Source organism: Silurus meridionalis, chromosome 25 (assembly GCF_014805685.1).
Source record: "Silurus meridionalis isolate SWU-2019-XX chromosome 25, ASM1480568v1, whole genome shotgun sequence".
Taxonomy (NCBI): domain Eukaryota; kingdom Metazoa; phylum Chordata; class Actinopteri; order Siluriformes; family Siluridae; genus Silurus; species Silurus meridionalis.
In genome coordinates, this window is record NC_060908.1 from 5,677,663 (window position 1) to 5,699,427 (window position 21,765).

Below are 21,765 nucleotides of genomic sequence, written 5' to 3' on the forward strand. Positions count from 1 at the left end.
GCAAAGCCATACTTATTTATTTATTGCCTAATTATTTTATAGAATCTCAGTGATGCACAACCTCAGTTGTGAAGTTCTGAACTAATGCCCTGTGAGCATTTCTGTGAATTATTATTGTTTTGTTTTGTATCAATTCAATAATTTAATACTTTTCATTGCAGTGGTATCTAAATATTTTGAAAATAATTCTCAGTTTTAATAAAAAAATGTTTATTTAGGTCTATTTATTAAGTAATGTTTTGCATTTAGCAATTGTATAATACACTGATACTATTGCTATCTCATATATGGAAATGTGGCTATACAACTAAAAAGCTAAAAGTCCTGTACCTATGTACCTTTTTAAAGCTTTAATGTAATTAAACATACACCACACACACACCTTTCACCCGTTTTTTCTGTGCTACCCAAGTTGCAAAAATAATGCACTGGGTCTAGATCACAACATCCAGGAAAAAAAAAATTAGAATACACATTTTAAAGGTTGTATTATGACTGTAAAAGAAAATAATGATGTTAGTTATTAGTTATGTAACTGAAAGTGATAAATTACCAACTGATAATTTGTTTTTCCGACTATTCTGCATTCTTCTAATTAATCAGTCACAAAACATTTTCTTGTACACAATACGTTTATTGGTGACAAACATGATACCATGTACATTGCAGCTGTAAAACTTCATTCCAGCTGTTTTAAGACAATAAACATGTGTATGTTCTAAAATGTTTTACAATGACATTTCCCAGATTTCCCTCCAACACTGCTAATTCAGATCTATACTTTTTCTAAATGTGTTTTTAGGTTAGAATTCCGACATCCAGTCGAACCCCTGGGTCTCATCTATACTACCATATTTATTATTCAGAGCAGTCCTCTAAGGGACTTGCTTCGGTCTTCTCCTCAGAACAAAGACAAAAGGAAATCGCTGCCACGTCCTCAGGTGCAACACTTCACACACGTCTTGCCACACAGAACGGTTTTCTTCAAAAACCCCTGTAGCCACTGATAATTTCTCTCTTCCCCACAATGTAATGACACTCTCCTTTGAATACACACACACTTCCCTTTTTCATGTTAGAGGCTTCTCTCTTTGTCCCATTCTCACCACTCGGTTCAGTGGAAAGAAGTTAAGACAGCAGACACAGTGTAAACCATAATGTAATTTGTAAACCAGATAAACATATTTTGATTAATTTTACTCATTTAAAAAAAATCAAAAACACGTATTATTTCACCAGTCCAGCTGTATAACTGCATCTATTCCACAATGCTGTCCCATGCAGGCATCATACAAAAGGACATCACTTGACACATGTGCAATTTTCTTGCTATAACACAAACCATTTTTACCATGTCTTCAATACGTTCCGAAGAAGGGCAGAATGTGTGTGATTGATTGGTGGGTTTTAACAATTTAGCAAATATTCTGACTTCAGTGACACTCACAGGTTTATGCTAGTATTCTAATACATCATTGTTTCTATAGTAACAACTTACAGCTACCCTGCTCCATATAATTCAATGTTAATAATGCATTTGCAAAAAAAAAGGGGTTAATATCTATGTATGTGTGCTAAAAAACATGTATTGTTGATATGACATGTTTTATGTAAATTGTTGTTTATAACATCTAAAAGATAAGTGGAAGTTGTTCTGTATCCTTCACACAACAATAAATGCAACTATTAACTATTAAAATTGTCATTTTTAAATAAAAAGAAAATGTATTAGTTGCTGAGATTTTAGAGAAATTAAATATTGTAGGATGCTCTGTTGTACTCTATCTTCTGCTCCTGACCTGTTTTTATTTTTTATTTTTTATTTTTTTTATTCCTTACCAAACCTGCTTAGTGCCTGGCTGAACAAAACTGTTTCCAAAATAGCAGAAGTAACAAATAAGACTATGAAACCCAATATGCCTGTAACCCTAATGAGAACGCATAGAAACAATGCCTCATGTAGGAAGCGATCACTCAAACTTCTTGAGGTTGTTGTAAAGGGACTGCACATACGTAAACACGCACATGGGGTCCGGGTTGGAGCCCATTGCCATCATATCTTCAACCTCGATCAGCCGAATGCAGTCTGCCTTCTCCCTGAGAGACAGGAAAGCACACAGGATATCACAGACACTGTTTTGCACTCTTCCACACACACAAGCTCAGTCAAACACACACACACACACACACACACACACACACGCACACTTACTCAGCAGTGGTGAAGGCCAAATCCAGGTTGTATTTACGGTGCGCAGGATTCAGCTGACTGTAGTCAAACTCATTAGGAAAGAAAGAGTGCACTAAAGCACAAAAGGCCATTCCATCAGTCCAGCTGGAGGAAAAATTATGGATATATATGTGCTGGAGAGAGAGAGAGAGAGAGAGAGAGAGAGAGAGAGAGAGAGAGAGAGAGATGAAGCTATAACCACCTTGCACCCAGTGTTTCCATAAGCGCTGGATCCTTTGAGACCTTACTGGTGACGAATTAATAAATTAATATCAATGGGGACGCAAACTTATTTAGATAACAGACTGCTTTACACACTGCCTCAGTGTAATGACTTATAGGAAAAAGTATGATCAAAACAATCAAGAAATTTTCTGTTTTGTAGATAAACTGAACAAATAAAGTGAATTATTATAGTGAGAAACCAAAATGGGTGCAAACTTACTAGCACCCATTTTGCTCCACATTTGTACATATAGAAATGTACTATTCAGTATTATAAATATTCACATACAAAATATAAGTGAAAACCTTCCAGTACAGACCTGGTAGCCAATGGTTTTGGAGCGGCACCATTCCAGCAAGAGCTGTTTAATGCCACTGGCACTCGTATTGAAGCTCTGAGATCGTCCCAGTTTAGGTCTCGACTCCACGCTCTTATCTCTAAAGAGGCAAGGACATGGCATTGATTCCTATGCAACACCAAGCAGCTCAAATTATGTGATGTCCAAATTACACTGATGTTCTGGAAGCCCATCCCTTTCAGAAAGGAATAATCACCTTACATGTTATATTTTACACATTTTTTCATGTAGTGGACGTTCCTCATGAAGTTCAGATCAATTCAAGCTTTTTTGGAATCGAGCTTGGAATGGAAATTGTCCCAAAGCAGAAATTATTAGATTGCGACTACAAATTTCAATGTGATCAATCAAGTCTGTATAAGTTTATCTTAGCCAGTGGTGACAGTAGCAAGGAAAAACTCCCCTTAGACACTATGAGAAAGAAACTTGGAGAAGAACCAGACACAAAAGGGATCCCCATTCTCATCTGGGTGAGACTGAATGTCCATTCATTTATAGTTCCATCAATGTTGTGGTTATTACCTGATTATTGATGGACACTTGAATGCAAAACTCTTCATGGCAATGAACTTCATTGTATCAGGTTGTTAATTTAATAACAGGCAAAAAACATCTCCAAGATTCTTGAGCTAAACCCTCAACAACCCTCCTCAAGGTTCTTTAGGATGTTCATGTGGAACCATCCTCAGCAGTGGGAGAGACCTCTATACTGAAGTAAAATGTAGTGCATGAGTTTTTTTTCCCCAAATGATGAACTTATTTTTAAAGGCAATCCCAGTTTGCACATGGGATTTTGTTGATGGTGACTTAACAGTTCATAAGCCCAAGTACCACCAAGCAGTCAGTGGTAGACACTTAAGCGTGTCCCCTTAATCCTCTTTGCCACATATATATATATATATATATATATATATATATATATATATATATATATATATATATATATATATATGAATGTTTGTGTATGGCTTCCATACACATCCATCACACATGTAAAGGATGTTTTTGGACCTAAACCTAAACCTGTTCCAGCATGACAAGCGAACTACGTGAGAATATTGTTAACATGGTTAGGAGTGGAAGATCTTGAGTAGCTTGCTATAAAGCTCTGATCTCAACCCTATTAAACACACTTGAGATTAATTGAAATGCTCACTGCACCATGGGCCTCCTTACCCCACATCAATACCTGACTTTAGGAACACCACTGTAACTGAGCACACATGTCCAAGACCACACTTTAGTGGAATCCACAAATCTAGTGAAACATCTTCCCAGAAGAAAGGTTATTATAAAAGCAAATGAAGACTAAATGTGGAATAGGACGTTCCAAAAATTCCATTAAAATCATATGGTCAGGTGTCCACACACTTTTCTCTATAAAGTGCGTGTGAATATTCTATAAGGGATGCTCTCCTGTAGTTTATTATGCAGTCTGTGTAGGTTAAATATCAAAATAACAATGCGTCGTTTGAGACCTGCTAGGTTCCGAATCCATTCTCTGAAACAAGGCCTGCTTGCTCTGGAAGTTTCTGGGCAGCATCTGTGATCCTGCCAAACTCTCTTTACCATTCACACTGTCAGAAGTCTTGATGAAGCTGCAGAGAAAATAAAACCAGTTAATAAATGAAAGGCTTTGTTGGATTGAAGCCATGCCTCATGGATGCATCCTTACTTCTCAGTGAGAGGTTTGGAATCAGAGAAATGAGCTGGTTTAGATATAGTCTTGTCTGGGGGAACAAAGAGCATCACTGTGTGTAAAACTCACATTGAGATGGAAAGTATTTAGAGAATATATATCAATAAAACAGAATTATATTTATAACCTGGATTGCCAGGTGAACTTGTATTTATCTTCTGGTTAGCAGTCCATGGTTTGACTGCTGACACTAATTTCAGGCAAATACAAGAAAAAGTTGGATTGGAGATATTAAGAATTTTAATTGTTAAGTATTTCGGTACACAAATCTCACCAGGTCTGCTGGGAGAGTCCATGATGGTTGATGGTTTAGAAACGGCTGGGTCAGATGTCGATTGGCTGAAAAGCAATGGGTTAAAATGGGGTGTAGTGTTAGGCTGAGAAATGTTGCTTGACCTGGCGATGGACTTGGGGCTTTGTGGGATTTGGTTGTTGCGTGTAGCAGACAGCTGTGGAGAGGAGATGGCTGGGTACTGACTGCTGAGTGATGACTTCATATCCTGTAACATCCCTAATTAGATGAAAAAAAAAATGTATTACTTGACACCGATTGGCTGGAAGGTGAGTTTAAACAATTAAATGCTAAAATTATTATTATTATTATTATTATTATTATTAAAGGATAAATATAACACTAACAGCACAAGGAATTAACACCAACAGCTTCATTATTAATATAGTATCATAACCAATACAGTAATCCCCTGTTTTACCGCGGTTCAAATCTTGTACCCCCGGTTTATAGCCGAATTGCATTTGCCACATAACTAATTTGTTTCGCTGATTTTCCCAGGCTCTCGTGGATAGCACGATAGACCAAAAAACCTATAGGGAGTTTTATTTTAAAATAATAAAATTTATTAATAAAAAAATATAATTATTGTATTCTTGCAAATGTTTTCTGTGTGTGTTCAAAGTGTGTGGGAGGATGATTTACGGCTTAAATAACTTTTGGAACGTAACCACTGCGATAAACATTAATGTACACACTTAATTAACATCTTTCTTTCTCGCTTAGTCCATCATTTCATACACTTTCAATATAAATGTAATCTAATCTGGTAATTGTATCTATGTTTGTACTTTAAAGATGCCAGAATTTTAGCTCTGTATATAAATTAACTACAGAAAATCAACATTTATATGTGTCCAATCAGTCAGTTTTGCACTTGTACATTAGTGATATCTTTAACTTGTCAATGCTGGCAAATGAAAGTGTGTGTTAGATTATTTTAGTGCACTCCACTGAGACAGCTGGCCGGCATGAACCCTGTCACACTCTATATACTAAAAAAAGAGGTTAGGTGACTATCATGTGTGCTCCATCACTGCATTGATTTTTATCTGCATCAAAGTATAAGTCACCAAATAACTATGGAGGCCCGGCAAAGTATCAGGTTTATTCAGCAGGTCCTTGTAGGTAGAATAGGAGCAGATAATGTTATTGACTAAAGCATGCTAGGTAATATTTGGGTTTTGATTAGCATATATATGAACCTGCTGTTCTAACAGAAAGCGAGAGGGGTTGGAAAGTAAGTAATAAAAGATAATTAGGTGAAAATAGTGGATAGGTGAGAATTATCCATCAATTTGCTTATAGTCGAAGATGAATAAACATATCGGAACAAGTTGTTATTAAAAAATAAAAAAAATACCACATCACACGTTTATATTGTTCATTCTTTTCTTCTCAAAGCATGCCACTTGCAATCCATTCTGTACTTAAATTAAACAGGTTTTTATTACTCCCCTGTGAAATAAAACACTGACTAGCACATCACTGACCAGACCACTATGTTTGCCATTATTTTTAACGAGGTGAAGAAAAAGACCAGATATAAACAATACTAAAATAAGTAGAAACAGAAGCACTGCACATGTGTTACTCACCAGAATTAGTAGAAGAGTCAATGATTGGTGGATATGATTTATTACTTAGCACTGATTGGCCAAACACTTTTGATTTTAGTGGAGGGGAGGGGTTAGGGAGAGAAGAACTGGGATTGGTTGATCTCCGGACAGGCTTTGGGCTCATACGAATCATAGAAGTGACCGGTGGTTGGGGTTTTGGGGCCGTTGTGGATACATCTATGGCTGATTGTACCTCCTGTGACACTGAGGAATAAACTGAGGAGTATCCAGAATACTCTGACCAGAAAAGACGAAAAAAAAAGCAACATAAATGGATGAATTTGTAAACATTTTAATGTGAAAAGAGAAAAATGCTAAACCCACCACTGTCAACAGGTGATTCTGCTCTTCTAGCTAGAAAATTTGAGAGCTGAGGCTGTGAGACGACACGAGGCATGCATGTCCTCTCTTGTCCTGATTCTGTACAGGCTTCTGATCGGATAAAAAGGAAAAAAATATATAAGGCTCTAAAGACATATTTAATCCTATATCATTATAAGCCTGTGGAATATCCAAATTATTGTGTGTTGAGTAGAAAATGTGTTATCCATAGAAAATTGATGTGGCACCAGTGGTGGGCGGTCAGGGCCAGAAAAACCTTCTCTGCTGGCCTAAACACTATCAGAAACACTATCCTATATTTACAAACTAAGTTCTTATATTTGTTCCATGAAATTGTATTAATTAATTCCCAACAGTTTATTCTCTTTACTTCGTAGCGTTTCTCTTGGCTGCACTGCTTTCAGTACGTGTATGTAGATGTTTTCTCCAATCAGATTTCAGCCTTTATGTGCTGCCATGTCAATCTAATCTTTAAAATCAGTCCTGCTGGCCGATGTACCATAGTCTCCTTAAGAAATAACTCTTTCTTTAACCAATCAGATTTCATATTCGCCTCACTGGCAAAACACGTCTGTAGCTCTGCACACATCAATATGTCAGAGTTAGACTTTTTTTAATCCTACGGAGGAAGAGAAAATTATTTGTTCTTGAACATACTTAAAAATCCATTTTAAAGAAAAGCTAGACATCGTGAGGAGAGGTCGGCCAGCCCTGAAGCTAGCTAGATTGTCTCAGCCAGAGAAAGGGTTGGTTCTCCACTTCCAGACCAGTGAATACGAGCGGTACCACTGGCTTACAACCTCTGAGGAGCGGTGCACATTATGAGTCTGCATCTCTGGTGAGTAGGCTGTATTTTATTTACATTTTGTAAAAATCTGCTCCAGATGATGTAGGTGGCACAGTTCTGGTGGTAGTGTAGAGGTTTAGAGTTGTCTTAAATGGTTTTCTTGCTTTAGTAAAATAGTATTCACCCTCTGTAATGCCACGCATTGTTATATCGTGTTTTTGTATAGTATTGATGGTTTTTTAATTGCGACATGATAGTGGTGGTATTAAGAAGTGGATTAAGTCGGGTAAGTCCTCACTGTAGGCCCAGGTACCAATTGCACGGCTGGCCACTGTGTGGCACATATGTTTTCTGAAATATTTGACTGAGAAATATGCTAAAAATGTATATAAAAATATCTATTCTAAACCAAAATATGCAGAAGAGTTGCAGCTGATAATGTTAATCACTACCTGTCTGTGATGATGCAATCAACTTCTCTGTGTTGTAATTGGTTACTCGTCTTTGGCGTCTGGGGCTCATGCAAGTTATAGAGGTTGCAATCTGCTGGGCAGATGACCTCACCTCCTGATGCACAGATGAATAGACTGATGAGTAGCCTGAGTACTCTGAATGAATGAAGAACAATAAGAAACAAAATAAGGTTATCAATAATTTGGTGTTCAAGCTATTCTAGTGACCTATTTATTTTAAAAAGTAAAAATCAAAGTACAAGACATTGGGCTAATTTACCACTTCCAGATGGTGAATCTGAACGTTTGCCTAGAGATCCAAAAGACAGCTGAGAAGGGGAGAAACTGCCCCCTGTTGACTTCATTTCCTGTTGCACTGAAATAACATCTTATAGGATAAAACGGTCTAAAACCTTTTGGCAAATAATTTAGAAAAAGAAATAGGCTTGGTACTCTTGAACTTGTACTCACACTGAACTGGATATTGGGTTTCGTTGACCTTTGAGGATACACTAGATGTCTCAGCAGAGTTAAGATGAACAACAGACTGAGAGCTGGTAAGACTGGCATCTTGATTTTGCATGAGGTCGTGGTTTGTCAGTCTTTTGATAGGTCGTGGGCTTATTTGTGTGAATGCGGCAACAGGAGGTTGAGGAGTCACTTTGCTGGAAGACTCTTGATCTTCTTTACTGACCGGTGAAATTGTAGTGTCTGGGCAAGAAATGCAGACAAAACAACAGTATACAATCCTTATCCATTTAATTGTATTATGATTGTATTGTATTTCAGTTTTAATTATTTTAAGAACTCACCAGATATTGGTGAAGGTACAGCTAACAGTGGTTTCTGCATCATTTCAGGAGAAGGATTGTGGTTACAGTTAGTAGAAGAACGCTCATTTAGGATCAGCTTGGTTGGTTTAATCTTAGGGCTCATGTGAACATTTAAATTAGATTTTGCAGATTGGACAACTTGAGACTCCAGGACAGTGGCTTGTTTCTCATAAAGAATGCTCGTAGATGACATTTTTTCTGTCTGAACTGTACAGGTAAAAAAGAATAGCAATGCTATTGAACAAGGAATAAAATACAGTTGACATGCAATCATCACAAAATCATTTTAGTGGTAGCTCAGTGATTAGGATATTAGACTTCTGATCAAAAGATCATGAGTTCAAATCCCAGGTCCACCAAGCAGGCTCTGCTGGTCCCTTAAGCAAGGCCCTTAACCCTCATCTGCTTAGTTGTGTAAATGAAATAATTGTAAGTTGCGCTGCCAAATGCTATAAAAGTAAATGTAAAATAGTGGCAGGGTGGTATGAAAATGCATATTTTTCAGTGTCAAGAAGTGTTTTCTTCTTCTTGCACTTTCTCACCACTACAAATTGGCAACAATTTTTTATTTATTAGTAAATCAGTCATTGTACATTTGATCTTTTTATAGTTACAAATATAGTTACCAATTCTGTGGTGTGATCTAATTACTGGACTTGGTACAGATGAAGACTTGAATGGTGCAGGGCTTTGGTTAGTTGGCCTTAGAGGTTTAGGGCTCAGAGGAACAGCTGCACTACTCGTAGGTAGGTGTGTTATTGGTGTAGTAAGTGCCTCTGCATTTTGAGTTGAACTGGTTGCTTGAGAATGGTCTGTTTGGAAAAAAAACAGATACCAAATAATGATAGCTAATGAGTGCTAAAAATGAAAGAAACATAAATGTTTTATTACCGACCTCTGAGGGGTGGCTCCGAGGGCTCTGAGGAACAAGCAGATATTGGAGAGGTCAGAGAAAATGGAGCCACGTGGTGGTTGTATACAGATGCACTGGTTTCTGAAGCTTTGGCATCAGCTTTGAATGGAGATTCATTTGCCTTAAGTGTACATGATGGTTTAAATGGAGCAGGACATTGGATTGTTGATCTGGCAGATTTGGGGCTTTGAGGTATGTTTATAATGCTGTTTGGTTGCTGGGGTTCTGCAATGGATCCCAAGCTTGACTGAATATTGACCTTTGACTGGAGCACTTGTGAGGAGAGTAAACGCTCTGACAATAAGAGAGAAAATATATAAATTAATGCTGCTTTCAGAATCTTGTAAACACTGGTTTATTAAATGTATATACACAAGTGCACCACGAACAAAAACTTACCAGTTCTTAAAGTAGATTCTGAGGATTTGATTGTGGTGCTGTTATTTTCCAATATAGCCAAAGGAGCCACATGATGGTTCTTTGCAGACATAGCTGTATCTAAAGCCAATTGGCTGAAAGGCAGATCAGCATTTTGATTGGTTAATTGCTTGATTTTTGGAGTTGTCATGATGTCTGTATTGACCAATAGATTTTGCTTTCCTGTAGTTTCCAGACTGCTGACCATTGATGTCACTTCCTTGGTCTCGGAAGCAATTTCTGCTTCAGTAGGAGGTTCAAAGAGTGAGATATGGTGAAACTGTTGGAAAAGTTGATTAAGAGAAACTTGAATGTGAACATCGCACTCACCATTCTCAAATGAGGACTTTTCTATTGCCTTTGATGAGACTTTTTCAGAGGGCAAAAGATGAAACTGTGAGTTAGTTGTAGAGTTATGGTTCTTTGGTGTCCTTAATTTCTGGACCTTGCCTGATGACGAAAACCATACATATTAATACAGATCACTAAAATAAAAAATAATCAGAAGAATGACCAGTATACCTGTAGGGAAAACTGAAAGTGACTAGGATTTGTATACTTACAAGTTTGTTTCACTTACCAGATTCAGGGGAGGAGTCTGTGTTTGGCTCTGGTGTGGAGAGCTCAATAGGTGAATGTCTAAATTGTGGTGGTGGTGGTATGAGTTTAGTAAGAATGGTGCGTGGGTTACGTTGTATCCTCCAAGGCCTCGGAGATGTAGGGTTTAATGGGCAACCTTCAGCAGCTCTCGATTCCTGGGGTGCTTCCTTCAAAACCATAGACATGGTTTGGCTATTGTTTGATGACTGTATTTTCTGGGTCTCTGCCAATGAAAACAGAAACGTGAACTTTCTAGACTTTTTGGCATCTTGTCTATTTTCAGGACAGAGATGCATCTGACATTTGGTTAAATAGTGATGAAACCTGGGAATGTTTGAGTAATTAGCAGCTGTGTTTAGCCGAGGTCACCTGCAGTAAGCTGTACTATCGACTTCTGCACGGCCAAATCTCTTGCTCTGCTCGTAGCTGTCAATGGACGCTGTCTTGTAGTCATGGCGACAGATGTCACGTGCTGACTGGATACTGATGACATAACATCCTGTGATATTGAGTATCCAGAATATCCAGAGAATCCAGAATATTCTTAATTGACCCAGAAGAAAGATAAATAGAAATCAAGAAAAAATTGATGGAAAAATATTTAAATAACAGATTGTTAAACTCACCACTGCCTAAAGGAGATTCAGGTCTGGGGTCTGCATTAGGATGTATTTGAGAAGACGAGATGGTCAAAGATTCAGAGAGTCTATGCTGTTTACTGACCAGTCTTGACTCTTCTTTCAATTCTTAAAAGAATTGCATATTTAGCTAATGATTATTAGATGATTGAAATTAATGAATTGAATCTGACTGTCTTTTACCTTGTGCTTTTTCAGGTTTATTCTCCAGTCCAGCTGAAGTTAATGGCACTTTACCTTCTTCTTCTTCTTCTTCTTCTTCTTCATCTTCATCATCTTCTTCTTCTTCCTCATCAACTTCATCTTCTTCTTCCTCTTCATCTTCTTTTTTTACATCCTTCTTCTCTCTGTTTATCCCCTGTCAAGCAGTAAGATTATAAGTATGTATAATACCTGCAATGAAACACTGGATGAAAGTGCTATCTACCTTCCTCCACATACATTATCTCACTGATGTCCACAACTGGCTAATGTCTTTATGAGAGACATGTGATAGACATTATTCTACTCAAGAGTCTCGCCAGTTTTGCTCCTTTGGCTCTTGATGATGGATAGAAGTGGCATGACTGGGATTCGAATTCACAATTTCCTTACAATAAGATACATCTTGGTGCACTATTATTTATTTATTCGGCTTGATTAAAATTTTATTTAATGGTTATTAATTCAATCATTACTCTTCACTATATGTTTTGTTGAAAACACTAAACCTAGTCTAAATATTCTTATGTATCAGATTTGGGTGTCAATGTGTGAGGGTGTATGTGTGTCTGTGTGTTGAGTGCTTTATAAGTCCTCATGTTTGTGAGTTATAAATTGTTTACATTCCACATACATTTGTGAAAATGTTTACACACATTATGCGTTCGTGACTATATTTGCATAGCCTTGCAATTTGAATCGACTTGACCTCATGACCTCATAGTCTGCTAATAATCTATGATGTACTTCCTCTAGGTGAAAAGACTCATAAGACATAACAAACAATTACTTCCTCTTATGTGTAACATCTGCATTTCTAAAACTGCACTCTTGCCAAAATCTAACAACAATATCAAGTATAAAGAGGTTACAGGAATGTAGAGGAAGGCATTTTTTCACTCAAACATGAGACAGGGAGCTCATGCTACATATCATCAACCTGGATGCTCAGGGACTAAAATTTTCCTGATGTAAAATAATTTATCAGAATGTTCATGTTGTTCAACTGTCATTAAAATCAAGAACATTTTCATGATCCATCCTGTTGTTTATAAGGTGATTCCAAAGGACACTGAATCTAATCTGACTGTGCTAAGGAGTGTTCAAATTCTTAGTGGAAACAAGACATCAATCAGCTAAAAATACACCAAGCTTTTTAGGGCCACCTACAGACAGAGAGAGAAAGTGAGAGGGACATCTGTGATCTGAGTGATAAACACGTGGCACTGAAACCACATGCTGCTGAATCTGGCACCTAAACCACATGCTGTATATGTGTGCAAGAATTAGAAATGGCGTGAGTGTTACAGAAAATGGGTGCCAACACTATCTATGATCAACAATGAGAAACTTGGTGAATGGGTTTGCTAGTTTGTGATTGTGCCCTAGGATGATCTGAATATTTTCTAGTCATATCTCAGACAAGACAGGGTTTGGCAAGAGTCATTAAAATGAATATAAATACTGAAATACTGTGTGTGTGTGTGTGTGTGTGTGTGTGTGTGTGTGTGTGTGTGTGTGTATGTGTGTGTGTGTGTACATATATGTAATGTATGTAAAAGTACACTAGATTAAATTCTTATGTGAATCAGGAGAATGTAAAATGTTAAAGGTGAGTATTTAATGCTATTTATTTTCTGATAATTTTCCCTAAGGTGTTTTTCAAAGAGACCTAAGGGGCATATACCCACACACACACACACACACACACACACACACACACACACACACACACACACAAACACTCCATGGGACTCCTGGATCATAATCAAAACACATATGTAACTTATAAGTTATATAACGTTCCAGAATTAAGTATAATGTACTTTGTAAAATACAACTGACATCATTTAAAAAACATTTTACGAAAATTACAGTGACTTGTTTTTGAGTTATTGAGCTTCAGAATAAACTGATCAATAATTCATGCTTATGAATATGACATAGAAAATTAATATAACTAACAGATCTGTGTAGTAATCAGCACTCAGAGTTTATATATTTCCTATACCAGTGGCACTGACAGAAGTGCAGCTGCAATCCATATTAAAGGTTAATTTATTGCATTCATTCTTATATTCTGTACTTGCTTTTAAAGTAACTGCTCATTCACTGTGCCTTGTATGGTGGACTCTTCATGTGATCTAAAGTTTTTAGTAAACTTTAAATATATGTTGCTATATATATTAATACATTTTAGAATCATTGATATGGTGAAGCTTACTGTAAGGAGACACTTAACATTTATGGAAGGAGTCTCCAGTGTCAGTGCTTTCTAACAAGTCGGTCCGCAGAAGAATCTTTGAAAAATAGGACTTTATGATTAATGGTTTCTCAGAAGTGTAACAAACTGACGTGTATTTATTTAAAGAGAACTATTGAGGAAACAACAGGGACTTGTAATCCTGAGCATTAAATATAATTTTAAATTGATTAAATTACAAAATTGTGGTTAACAATTAATAAAAATATCACCAGAATGTGCTGTTATAGTTAAAAAAACAAAAACAAAAAAACAATTACCCTAAGATACTAACAGCAACCCTAACATTTAAATAATGTTTTATTCTGATTAATTAAGAAGCTTACGTTAGACTTATAACTTGCATCCAGGTTAATGGTGCTGGTCACAGAAGCAATGGGGGAGGAGGGGGTGCTGGAGGAAGAAGATTCGGAATCCACACACAAAGATCCACCAAGTAAGTATGATTCAGCTGGATCACTGGTTTCTTCATCCTCAATAGAAGATGCATTTCCAGGGCTACATCTCTCTGCTTGGATTTGGGCCTGGACTTCATGGAGATCATGCTTTCCCTGAGAACTTGACTGGCTCGCTATCCAAGGTAATGTGGGATGGGAAAGTGCTTCAAGCTTCTCTTTTAGCTGCTGATTTTCCTCCTGGAGCCTTGAAACCATGTTCTCTAGGGGTTTGGCGCCTTTACAAGCCTCCTCCAGGCGTTGCTCCACGTTTCGCTTGAAAGTTGCAACGTCGACGTGGATCTCGCGCATGACCAGGCGCAGAGCTCGCTCGAACTGTGCCAGCATGGCAGTGCCATTCTCACAGGAACCACTTGCCAGATTAGATTCCATCACAATGCAAGCTCAATGAACTGTGTGTGTGTAGATGGTGTTTGTGTCTTTCCTTGACCCGCCAGCGGGTATGTGAACAGAGAGGGCTAAGATCAAGCCCTTTCTTTGCCTTCTTGGCCCCCAGGTCATTTGACAGAGAAGGGGGTGGGGGGTAATAGACATGAGCTTGGATCCCCAAGTAAGGGGTCTAATTTTGGAACGTATTTGCTGTCTGGCAGCCTGCCGCTAGCCTAGATGTTTTATCAGGGCAGGGTATAATGGGTGCAAGCAGGCTGCAAAGAAACACAGACTAGAACCTTTATACTTGGTATCTCCAAGTACTTTACAGTTATGCTAAACGTATGCAGCCAATCCCAACACTCCCACCATTAAACAATATACAATATTAAAATTGCTTCAAACGTGATCTTGCCTTCATTTTGGTGTAACAGCCCATCTCAAACAAGTGAGTTTACCACATGGGGGAGACCTGTAACTCTTGGGTCAGATGTCAAAGGGTATTGACTCTTTAGCAGGTGCATGGTTACAGTAGGAGGTCATAATGCTGAAATCTTAAACAGAAAGTAAATGGGTTGAAGATAAATACAAAGGAAAAAACGCAAGCAGCAAACGCTTACCAAATAATATCAGAAATTTCACTTTATTTGTAAAAGAAAACGGGCAAATAAAAGCTTTAACATATTAAAACCTGCATATTGTATCAACTGCTTTAGGTGAGAAGGTTTAATGAAACTGTTTTAATAGAATTCAAAGTTCAGTACACCCCTGTACTACAATTATGTTTCAATTAAAGCAATAAGAATGGAATTATTGGGACTTTGAATCTTTCCAGTTATTGGAGATGAAAAGATAGTAGGCGTTTAACCCACAAGCTTCCACATGATATCATGTGATACAATTTTAATTCATAAGAAGATGATTTCATATTTTATGATACTAGGGGTCTTGCTGTGATTAATATTTGACGTTCTGTTTAAAATCTCAGGAGACCTTGTCAGGTCACTGCCTTTCCCAGGAGCCACCACGGTCTTCAAACATGGTTGCTTTAGACTCCAACTCCCATGCACTACAACATTCACATGCACCATCATACTGATACGGCACCTGTTTCCAGTTACACTTACACACACAAAGCTCAAATATAAGAAGACTTTCATATGTTCAACTTACTGCAAAGTACATGACCAGTTTCATTTATTGTGTCTATCGTTACCGAGAATTGATTTTGTGCTTTGATAATTTGTTCTTAACCGGCTTTGTTCTAGTTTCTAGATTTCTGTTTCGACCTAGAAAATCCTGTCTGTTGATTGTCTGACATTTTGCTTGTTTACTGTTTTTAAATTTGCCTGCTGATTTGTCTCTGTCTTCAAGTCACGTCAAGTTAAGTCAAGTTAAGTCAAGTTTATTTCTATAGCGCTTTTCACAACAGACAGTGTCTCAAAGCAGCTTTACAGAAATCAACAGTCAAGGTGAACGGTGTGCATTTATCCCTGATGAGCAAGCAACATTTGTGATCATCACAGATCCAGCACCAGTTTCTCCATGCCAGAGCCTGCTTTTCGACCTATTTTTACTTCACAAATAATTCCAATGTAGAGAGTGTAAAAAGCCAAGTGTAACTTCAACCTAAAATTGTTTGACTTTTATGATAATAATCACTGTATTTTAGAGTTTGACAGACAGATAGATATATGCAATGAAAAGACATGCATACTGAATTTCAATATGAGACTCAATTGAACCATATAACCAAACCCACCATGATAACGCTGCATTCTATTCAATTAGAATTGAGCATATTAACTCATACAGAAAACATTTACTCACTGGTTTACATCCTTAATATAAATGAACTAGAAAATGATTCTCATCTGCAAATGTAAACAATGTTTATATATATTATCTGAGCAAAATGTATGTAGACGCCTGACCAGCACATTAACAACTGCATGTTTAAACATCATTGCAAAGGAGTATTATTGAACAAAGGCCCTGTTGTCAATGTTCTAGACCACAGGTTGAGGTTAGTGCTCTGTGCAGAACACAGACGTTCTTCTAATCCAATCTTCACTTTGTAAACAAGGACAGTGTCATGCTGGAACAGGTTTAGGGCTCCTTATTTCTAGATTTAGAATATTTGAATGCTACAGATATAAAAAAAAATCTTATATTCCATGACTCCAAATACAGGTATATGCCAATGATTTATGGAAAGTCAATTATATAATAGTGTGGTGTCAGATGTTTACTTTACATCTGACCACATACTGAGTATCATTATGGAGTTCCCTTAAATAATACAAGAATGTCTGCATAGAAACTGGGAAGGTGCAACAGCATGAACAATCAATTGTGTATAAATAGGTTAAACCGCCTCATAGTCCGTTTTCAGTGTGTCTGGTTGGCGTAAATCTCTACAGCTTCCACTTGGTTGTTGGCGTAGATGTTACTGTGATTTCGAGGTTTGCTGGCATGGACCTTCATTTTAGCCTTAGGTGCTTAAGTTAAAGAAAAGAAGAAGAAATTAAATTCATAGTCCAATTTATAATATATAATCCAAGCAATAAAACACTGCAATGTTCTCTATATGACTGAAGCAGTTATTTGTAGAATCAGAGATTTATTGTTATATTTCTAATAATATTTGTTCTATTATACTCACCATGCTGATTACTGCTGTGTTTCTCTTCACTGTGCTGTTTGTCATTTCCTGTAGTCAAATAGAGTATTTATGATTTCTAACATGCCTTACCAATGTCACAGTGTGTAATGTCTTACTAATTTGTTTGATTTTTAGCCTTAATCAACCCAAAAACCTAAGCTAACAGAGTCCATGTATTTTAAAACACTGCCAATGGGGTCAACAATTTAAAATTATTTTTGTGGAATGTTTATTTAATTTTATTTTAGATTTAAAAATGGGCATTGGAGCAAATGGATGAAAGAAAGAAAGAAAGAAAGAAAGAAAGAAAGAAAGAAAGAAAGAAAGAAAGAAAGAAAGAAAGAAAAACAAATACACAAATCCTACTTCTTTCAAATCTTGAGTTTGCATAGATGCGTTCATTTGATGCATCTGAAATAAAGAAAAACGAATAATGTGTTAAAATAATGCTCTGATTCGAAAATCAGTTAAATTATGCAGTTGAAGCATCACTCACTGAAGCGAGTACGCTTTACGAAACAAACTACTGCCGCAAGAAGGGCGAGTACACCAGCTCCTCCTCCTACTGCTATGAAAAGCCATTTTTCTTCCAAAATATTCACACCAGTCTGTCTAACTAAAACAAATACAAACAACAACGTGAACAGAAATTAATGTTTATAGCATCCAGAACAACATGAATCACTGGCATACAACACACATATGTATGTTTCATAGTGTGAAACTTACTTAGGTGTATCTCCTGATACGCAATGCTGCAGTTGAACCCATTAAACAGCTCACAGCGGTACAGACTCAGATCATACAGCTGCACTTTCTGAACGAGGATGGAGAAGTTTCCTGATTCAGAGAGTTTAGGAAACGTCTTGATACGTCCACCTTTGTAATCCCAGAACCTCACGTCTCCCTGTAGAGAGATCTCCAGTAGACTGTGTGTTGTTGTGTTCTTCTGAGTCCACACTACTGCTATATCTGCAGTCTTATCCGATCCGAGGAGAGTTGGATGAAAGTTACACGGCAGCAGGACGTCAGACTGGAGCTCAGCAGTAATGTTACTGTGTATTAGAAGTTCACTACTGCACAACATTTCTCCTGTAATTAAAAAGAAAAGTTTTATGAGTTAAAATTGCAATACAGTACAATAAACATTCAACAGTGCTATAATATAAAACACAAACATTGGAGTTCAACAGTGAATTTCTTTACATATATGATGTTGGATGTTGTGAATTATATAAAAAAAAACTGCCAGGAACTGTAATAACATTTAATCTTACAGAAGTCAGCCTTGAATTTGAACCGTGGCACATTTGCCCTGGTTTCCGTTTTGCACAAGCAAAACATGTTTAAACACGTATTTACATCAACATCAATTTTGTCTTTCTATTTATCATATAAACCTAAAATGGAAACAAAAGAACTAAAAGGAGGAAGAATTTAAAATCAGCGTTCGTTTTTTGAAACAGAAAAATGAACCAAAGATATAATGATTTAGCAAGCATGTGATTCCTTAACAGGTTGAAGATGAAAAAATAAACAAGTTAAAATCTTTTACTCACCACTCATGTATGAAATGTGACATATAGACAGCCACAGAATCCAATGCTTCATCCCATAGAACATCTCTGTTGTTACTCAGTTGTAATAGCAGAGAGCTTTTGCTTCATTTCTCACTTGCTCAGATGGACTACATATTCATCACAACCACTTCCTGAAAAACCTGCATGCATTTTTTCTAATGGCAGCCAAAGAAAGTTTCCACAAATGGTCTATTCTTTGTAATCGTTTATTCACCGTTTGTTTTATACTGAAAAACTCTGATCTGTTTAATGTCAAACTGTAAATAGTAATCATTATTATTAAAAAAAGTAATTATTATAGAAACATAATTATCAAAGAAACATCATTATTAAAACATTTATCTTAGCTGAAATACAAAAAAGATTTAGACAAATATAGATATTTTCTCATGCTTTCGGTTATTGGTGGAACACACGAAATTTAGTGACTTATTACGTTTATGATGCCAACATAGTTTAATATAATATAATATAATCTAATCTCATCTCATCTATAGTGTCTAATGTGGGTCTCTAGGTTAATTATAAAATTAACAAAAATATATAATTTACTTAAATTCACTTTTCTTTGCCAAAGAATAGTTTATAGATAAAACATATGGCAATTGACTGATACTGGACATGAGTGTAGAGATGAAGGAAAAGAGAAAACCAGAGAAAGTGTACACTTTCATATGACCTTAGATGCTGAATTGGTCAATTCTGAGAACAGGGTGTCCACATCTTCTATGAAAACACTTTGCACTTAATTATGCTGATTGCCATTCTTGTTCTTTTGTAGTGTTTGGATCTGATTTTGTTATACAATTTGTAAACTCTTGTTCACAAATTGCCCTTCTTATTTTGTCTTTTTTTAATATTTAATTTCCCCTAATTTGGTCATGCAAATTGAAAATATAACCCATTTTCCATCTCTGCCCAACTCTATGGTAGCTATTTATTTCATAGTGGTGCTATCAGCCCTCTTTTGCATACATGAGCTCACAGAAATTTTAGTCATGATTACTCAGTGTCACTTTAGATGACATTTTTTCATGTTTTTATTTTGAAATAATGCTCACATGCATTATCTTTTCACCACAACCACAGTTGTGAAGTCTGCTTATTCTCACTGTGCACTTTAGATGATAGGTGAGAGAGAGTGTGAATACCAAACCTCTAAACAAATTCATCTGTGATCTACAATAAAATTATTTTGTGTAACGTGATTAAATTGAAAGATTAGATCAAATCTGTTGCCCTAGGGAGATCATCATGGAGACCAGGGACATAAACTCAGCTCAAGACAAAACGATGGGTAAGTCTTTATTAGTAAGCTTAACATTTAACACTAGAAAAAGATCTACACACACAAAAAAAAAAAAAATTCGAATACTTATGCAATCAGAATGTTTTGTGTTTTTATTTCTATATACATTTGAAACTATTTCAACTTTTCCCATCAACCTTTTTGTTTCATTTCACGATGCTCAGATGGACTCTAGAAGTGTTTTCACCACAACCACTTCCTGAAGAACCTGGGTGTGATGTTAATGTGACCAGTGTGAGCTTTTCTCATTTTGGCACAAATAGTTTAGTGTCTTATAATCCCTTTCTATTTGCTTCATACTCAAAAGCTCAAAGCGATCGATTCACTGTAGCATGATTTTAAATGCAATTCTGAATAGAAATGCCATTATTAAAACATTTGCACTACCTTAACTAGAAAGCTGATGTTGATAGGTGTAGATACGATGTCATACTTACAGTCTTTTGTGGTAAGATTAAGATTAAAACCAAGCAAAAGGATTACAGACTCGTATGTATTTAAACGCTGCTCTTTCACAATAAAGTTGAATGTAATGTAACTTAATCACATCTATAGGTTCCAATAAGGGACTTATTATAAAATGTCATATTATTATATTATAAAAATCATAATTTACTTACGTTCATTTGTATTGACAACTTTAAATTTGCCTAATAACATTTTATGGCTTAACCACAAAGCGATTGACTGAAACAGGACATGGCTGCACGGAAGAAGAGAAAGAGAAAGCAGAGAAAACATGCATGTTTACACGACCACGGACGGTAATTGGTCATTTTCTGTTCTGGGAAGAATCTTAAACAGGATGTCTCCTTAGATTCTCTTCAGAACACATCTTCTAGCGAAAAACGTAGCGTTTTTGCGGGCCTGTACTTTACTGAAGTATTTCTATTTGGGGAGATTTTTACTTTACTATAATTTAAAGTCAAATATTTTACTCAACAACATTTTGCAAAATCAGTCTTTTTTTTTTTTATTTATGAGAGGATAAAATCTTCACTGGTCAAACAAGCAGCGAGTGTAGAGCACATGCTTTGTTTTGAACTTGTTTTGATTGGCGCTTGGTGGTATCTCCTTATCACCACATACAGTTCAGCTTCAAGCAGAACATTTTGAGAGGAATAAATGATAACAGAAACTCGTCACCCTAACATGCCACAACACCCATGCTCATGATCATTGTAATAGATATCAATCAGTGTTTAAATAAGTAATCTCATTCTATTGATAGATCATTGTGCTGAGAGTAACAGAGTATTTTCACATAAACTGAGTTGATCAACAAAGAGTCTTGTGACAGAAAGGATTATAGGAACATTATAGCCATAAGAAATTATAATACTTTGGATACTTAAGTACATTTGAAAGTAAATACCTTTTTAGAGTAGAAGAATAGAATAGCCTTTATTTGTCACATATACATCACAGCACAGTGAAATTTTGTTATTCGCAGCTTGCTTAGAAGCTGGGGTCAGAGCGCAGGGTCGGCCATGATACGGCGCCTCTGGAGCATAGAG

The 21,765-nt window shown here is 36.5% G+C and overlaps 2 protein-coding genes across 2 annotated transcripts; both read right to left on the reverse strand.

Moving 5' to 3' along the window:
• Positions 1–617: 617 nt before the first annotated feature.
• LOC124379469 (flocculation protein FLO11-like) lies at positions 618–14,737 on the reverse strand. The gene is made up of 23 exons (XM_046839837.1): positions 14,197–14,737; positions 11,741–11,764; positions 11,580–11,622; positions 11,395–11,514; positions 11,138–11,311; positions 10,749–10,991; positions 10,499–10,618; positions 10,151–10,411; positions 9,734–10,045; positions 9,465–9,650; positions 8,818–9,045; positions 8,477–8,716; positions 8,286–8,381; positions 8,006–8,161; positions 6,749–6,856; positions 6,404–6,661; positions 4,788–5,024; positions 4,641–4,703; positions 4,490–4,544; positions 4,293–4,412; positions 2,776–2,893; positions 2,213–2,364; positions 618–2,097 (listed from the first exon to the last, which is right to left on the reverse strand). The coding sequence occupies exons 1-23, from the start codon at positions 14,695–14,697 to the stop codon at positions 1,971–1,973; spliced, it is 3,942 nt and encodes a 1,313-aa protein (XP_046695793.1). The 5' UTR covers positions 14,698–14,737; the 3' UTR covers positions 618–1,970.
• A 625-nt stretch (positions 14,738–15,362) lies between these two features.
• Positions 15,363–21,747, reverse strand: LOC124378787. The gene is made up of 6 exons (XM_046838556.1): positions 18,919–21,747; positions 18,089–18,451; positions 17,856–17,975; positions 17,726–17,770; positions 17,360–17,407; positions 15,363–17,195 (listed from the first exon to the last, which is right to left on the reverse strand). Exons 1-6 carry the CDS (start codon positions 18,980–18,982, stop codon positions 17,086–17,088), a joined length of 750 nt encoding a protein of 249 aa, XP_046694512.1. The 5' UTR covers positions 18,983–21,747; the 3' UTR covers positions 15,363–17,085.
• Between the last annotated feature and the right edge of the window lie 18 nt (positions 21,748–21,765).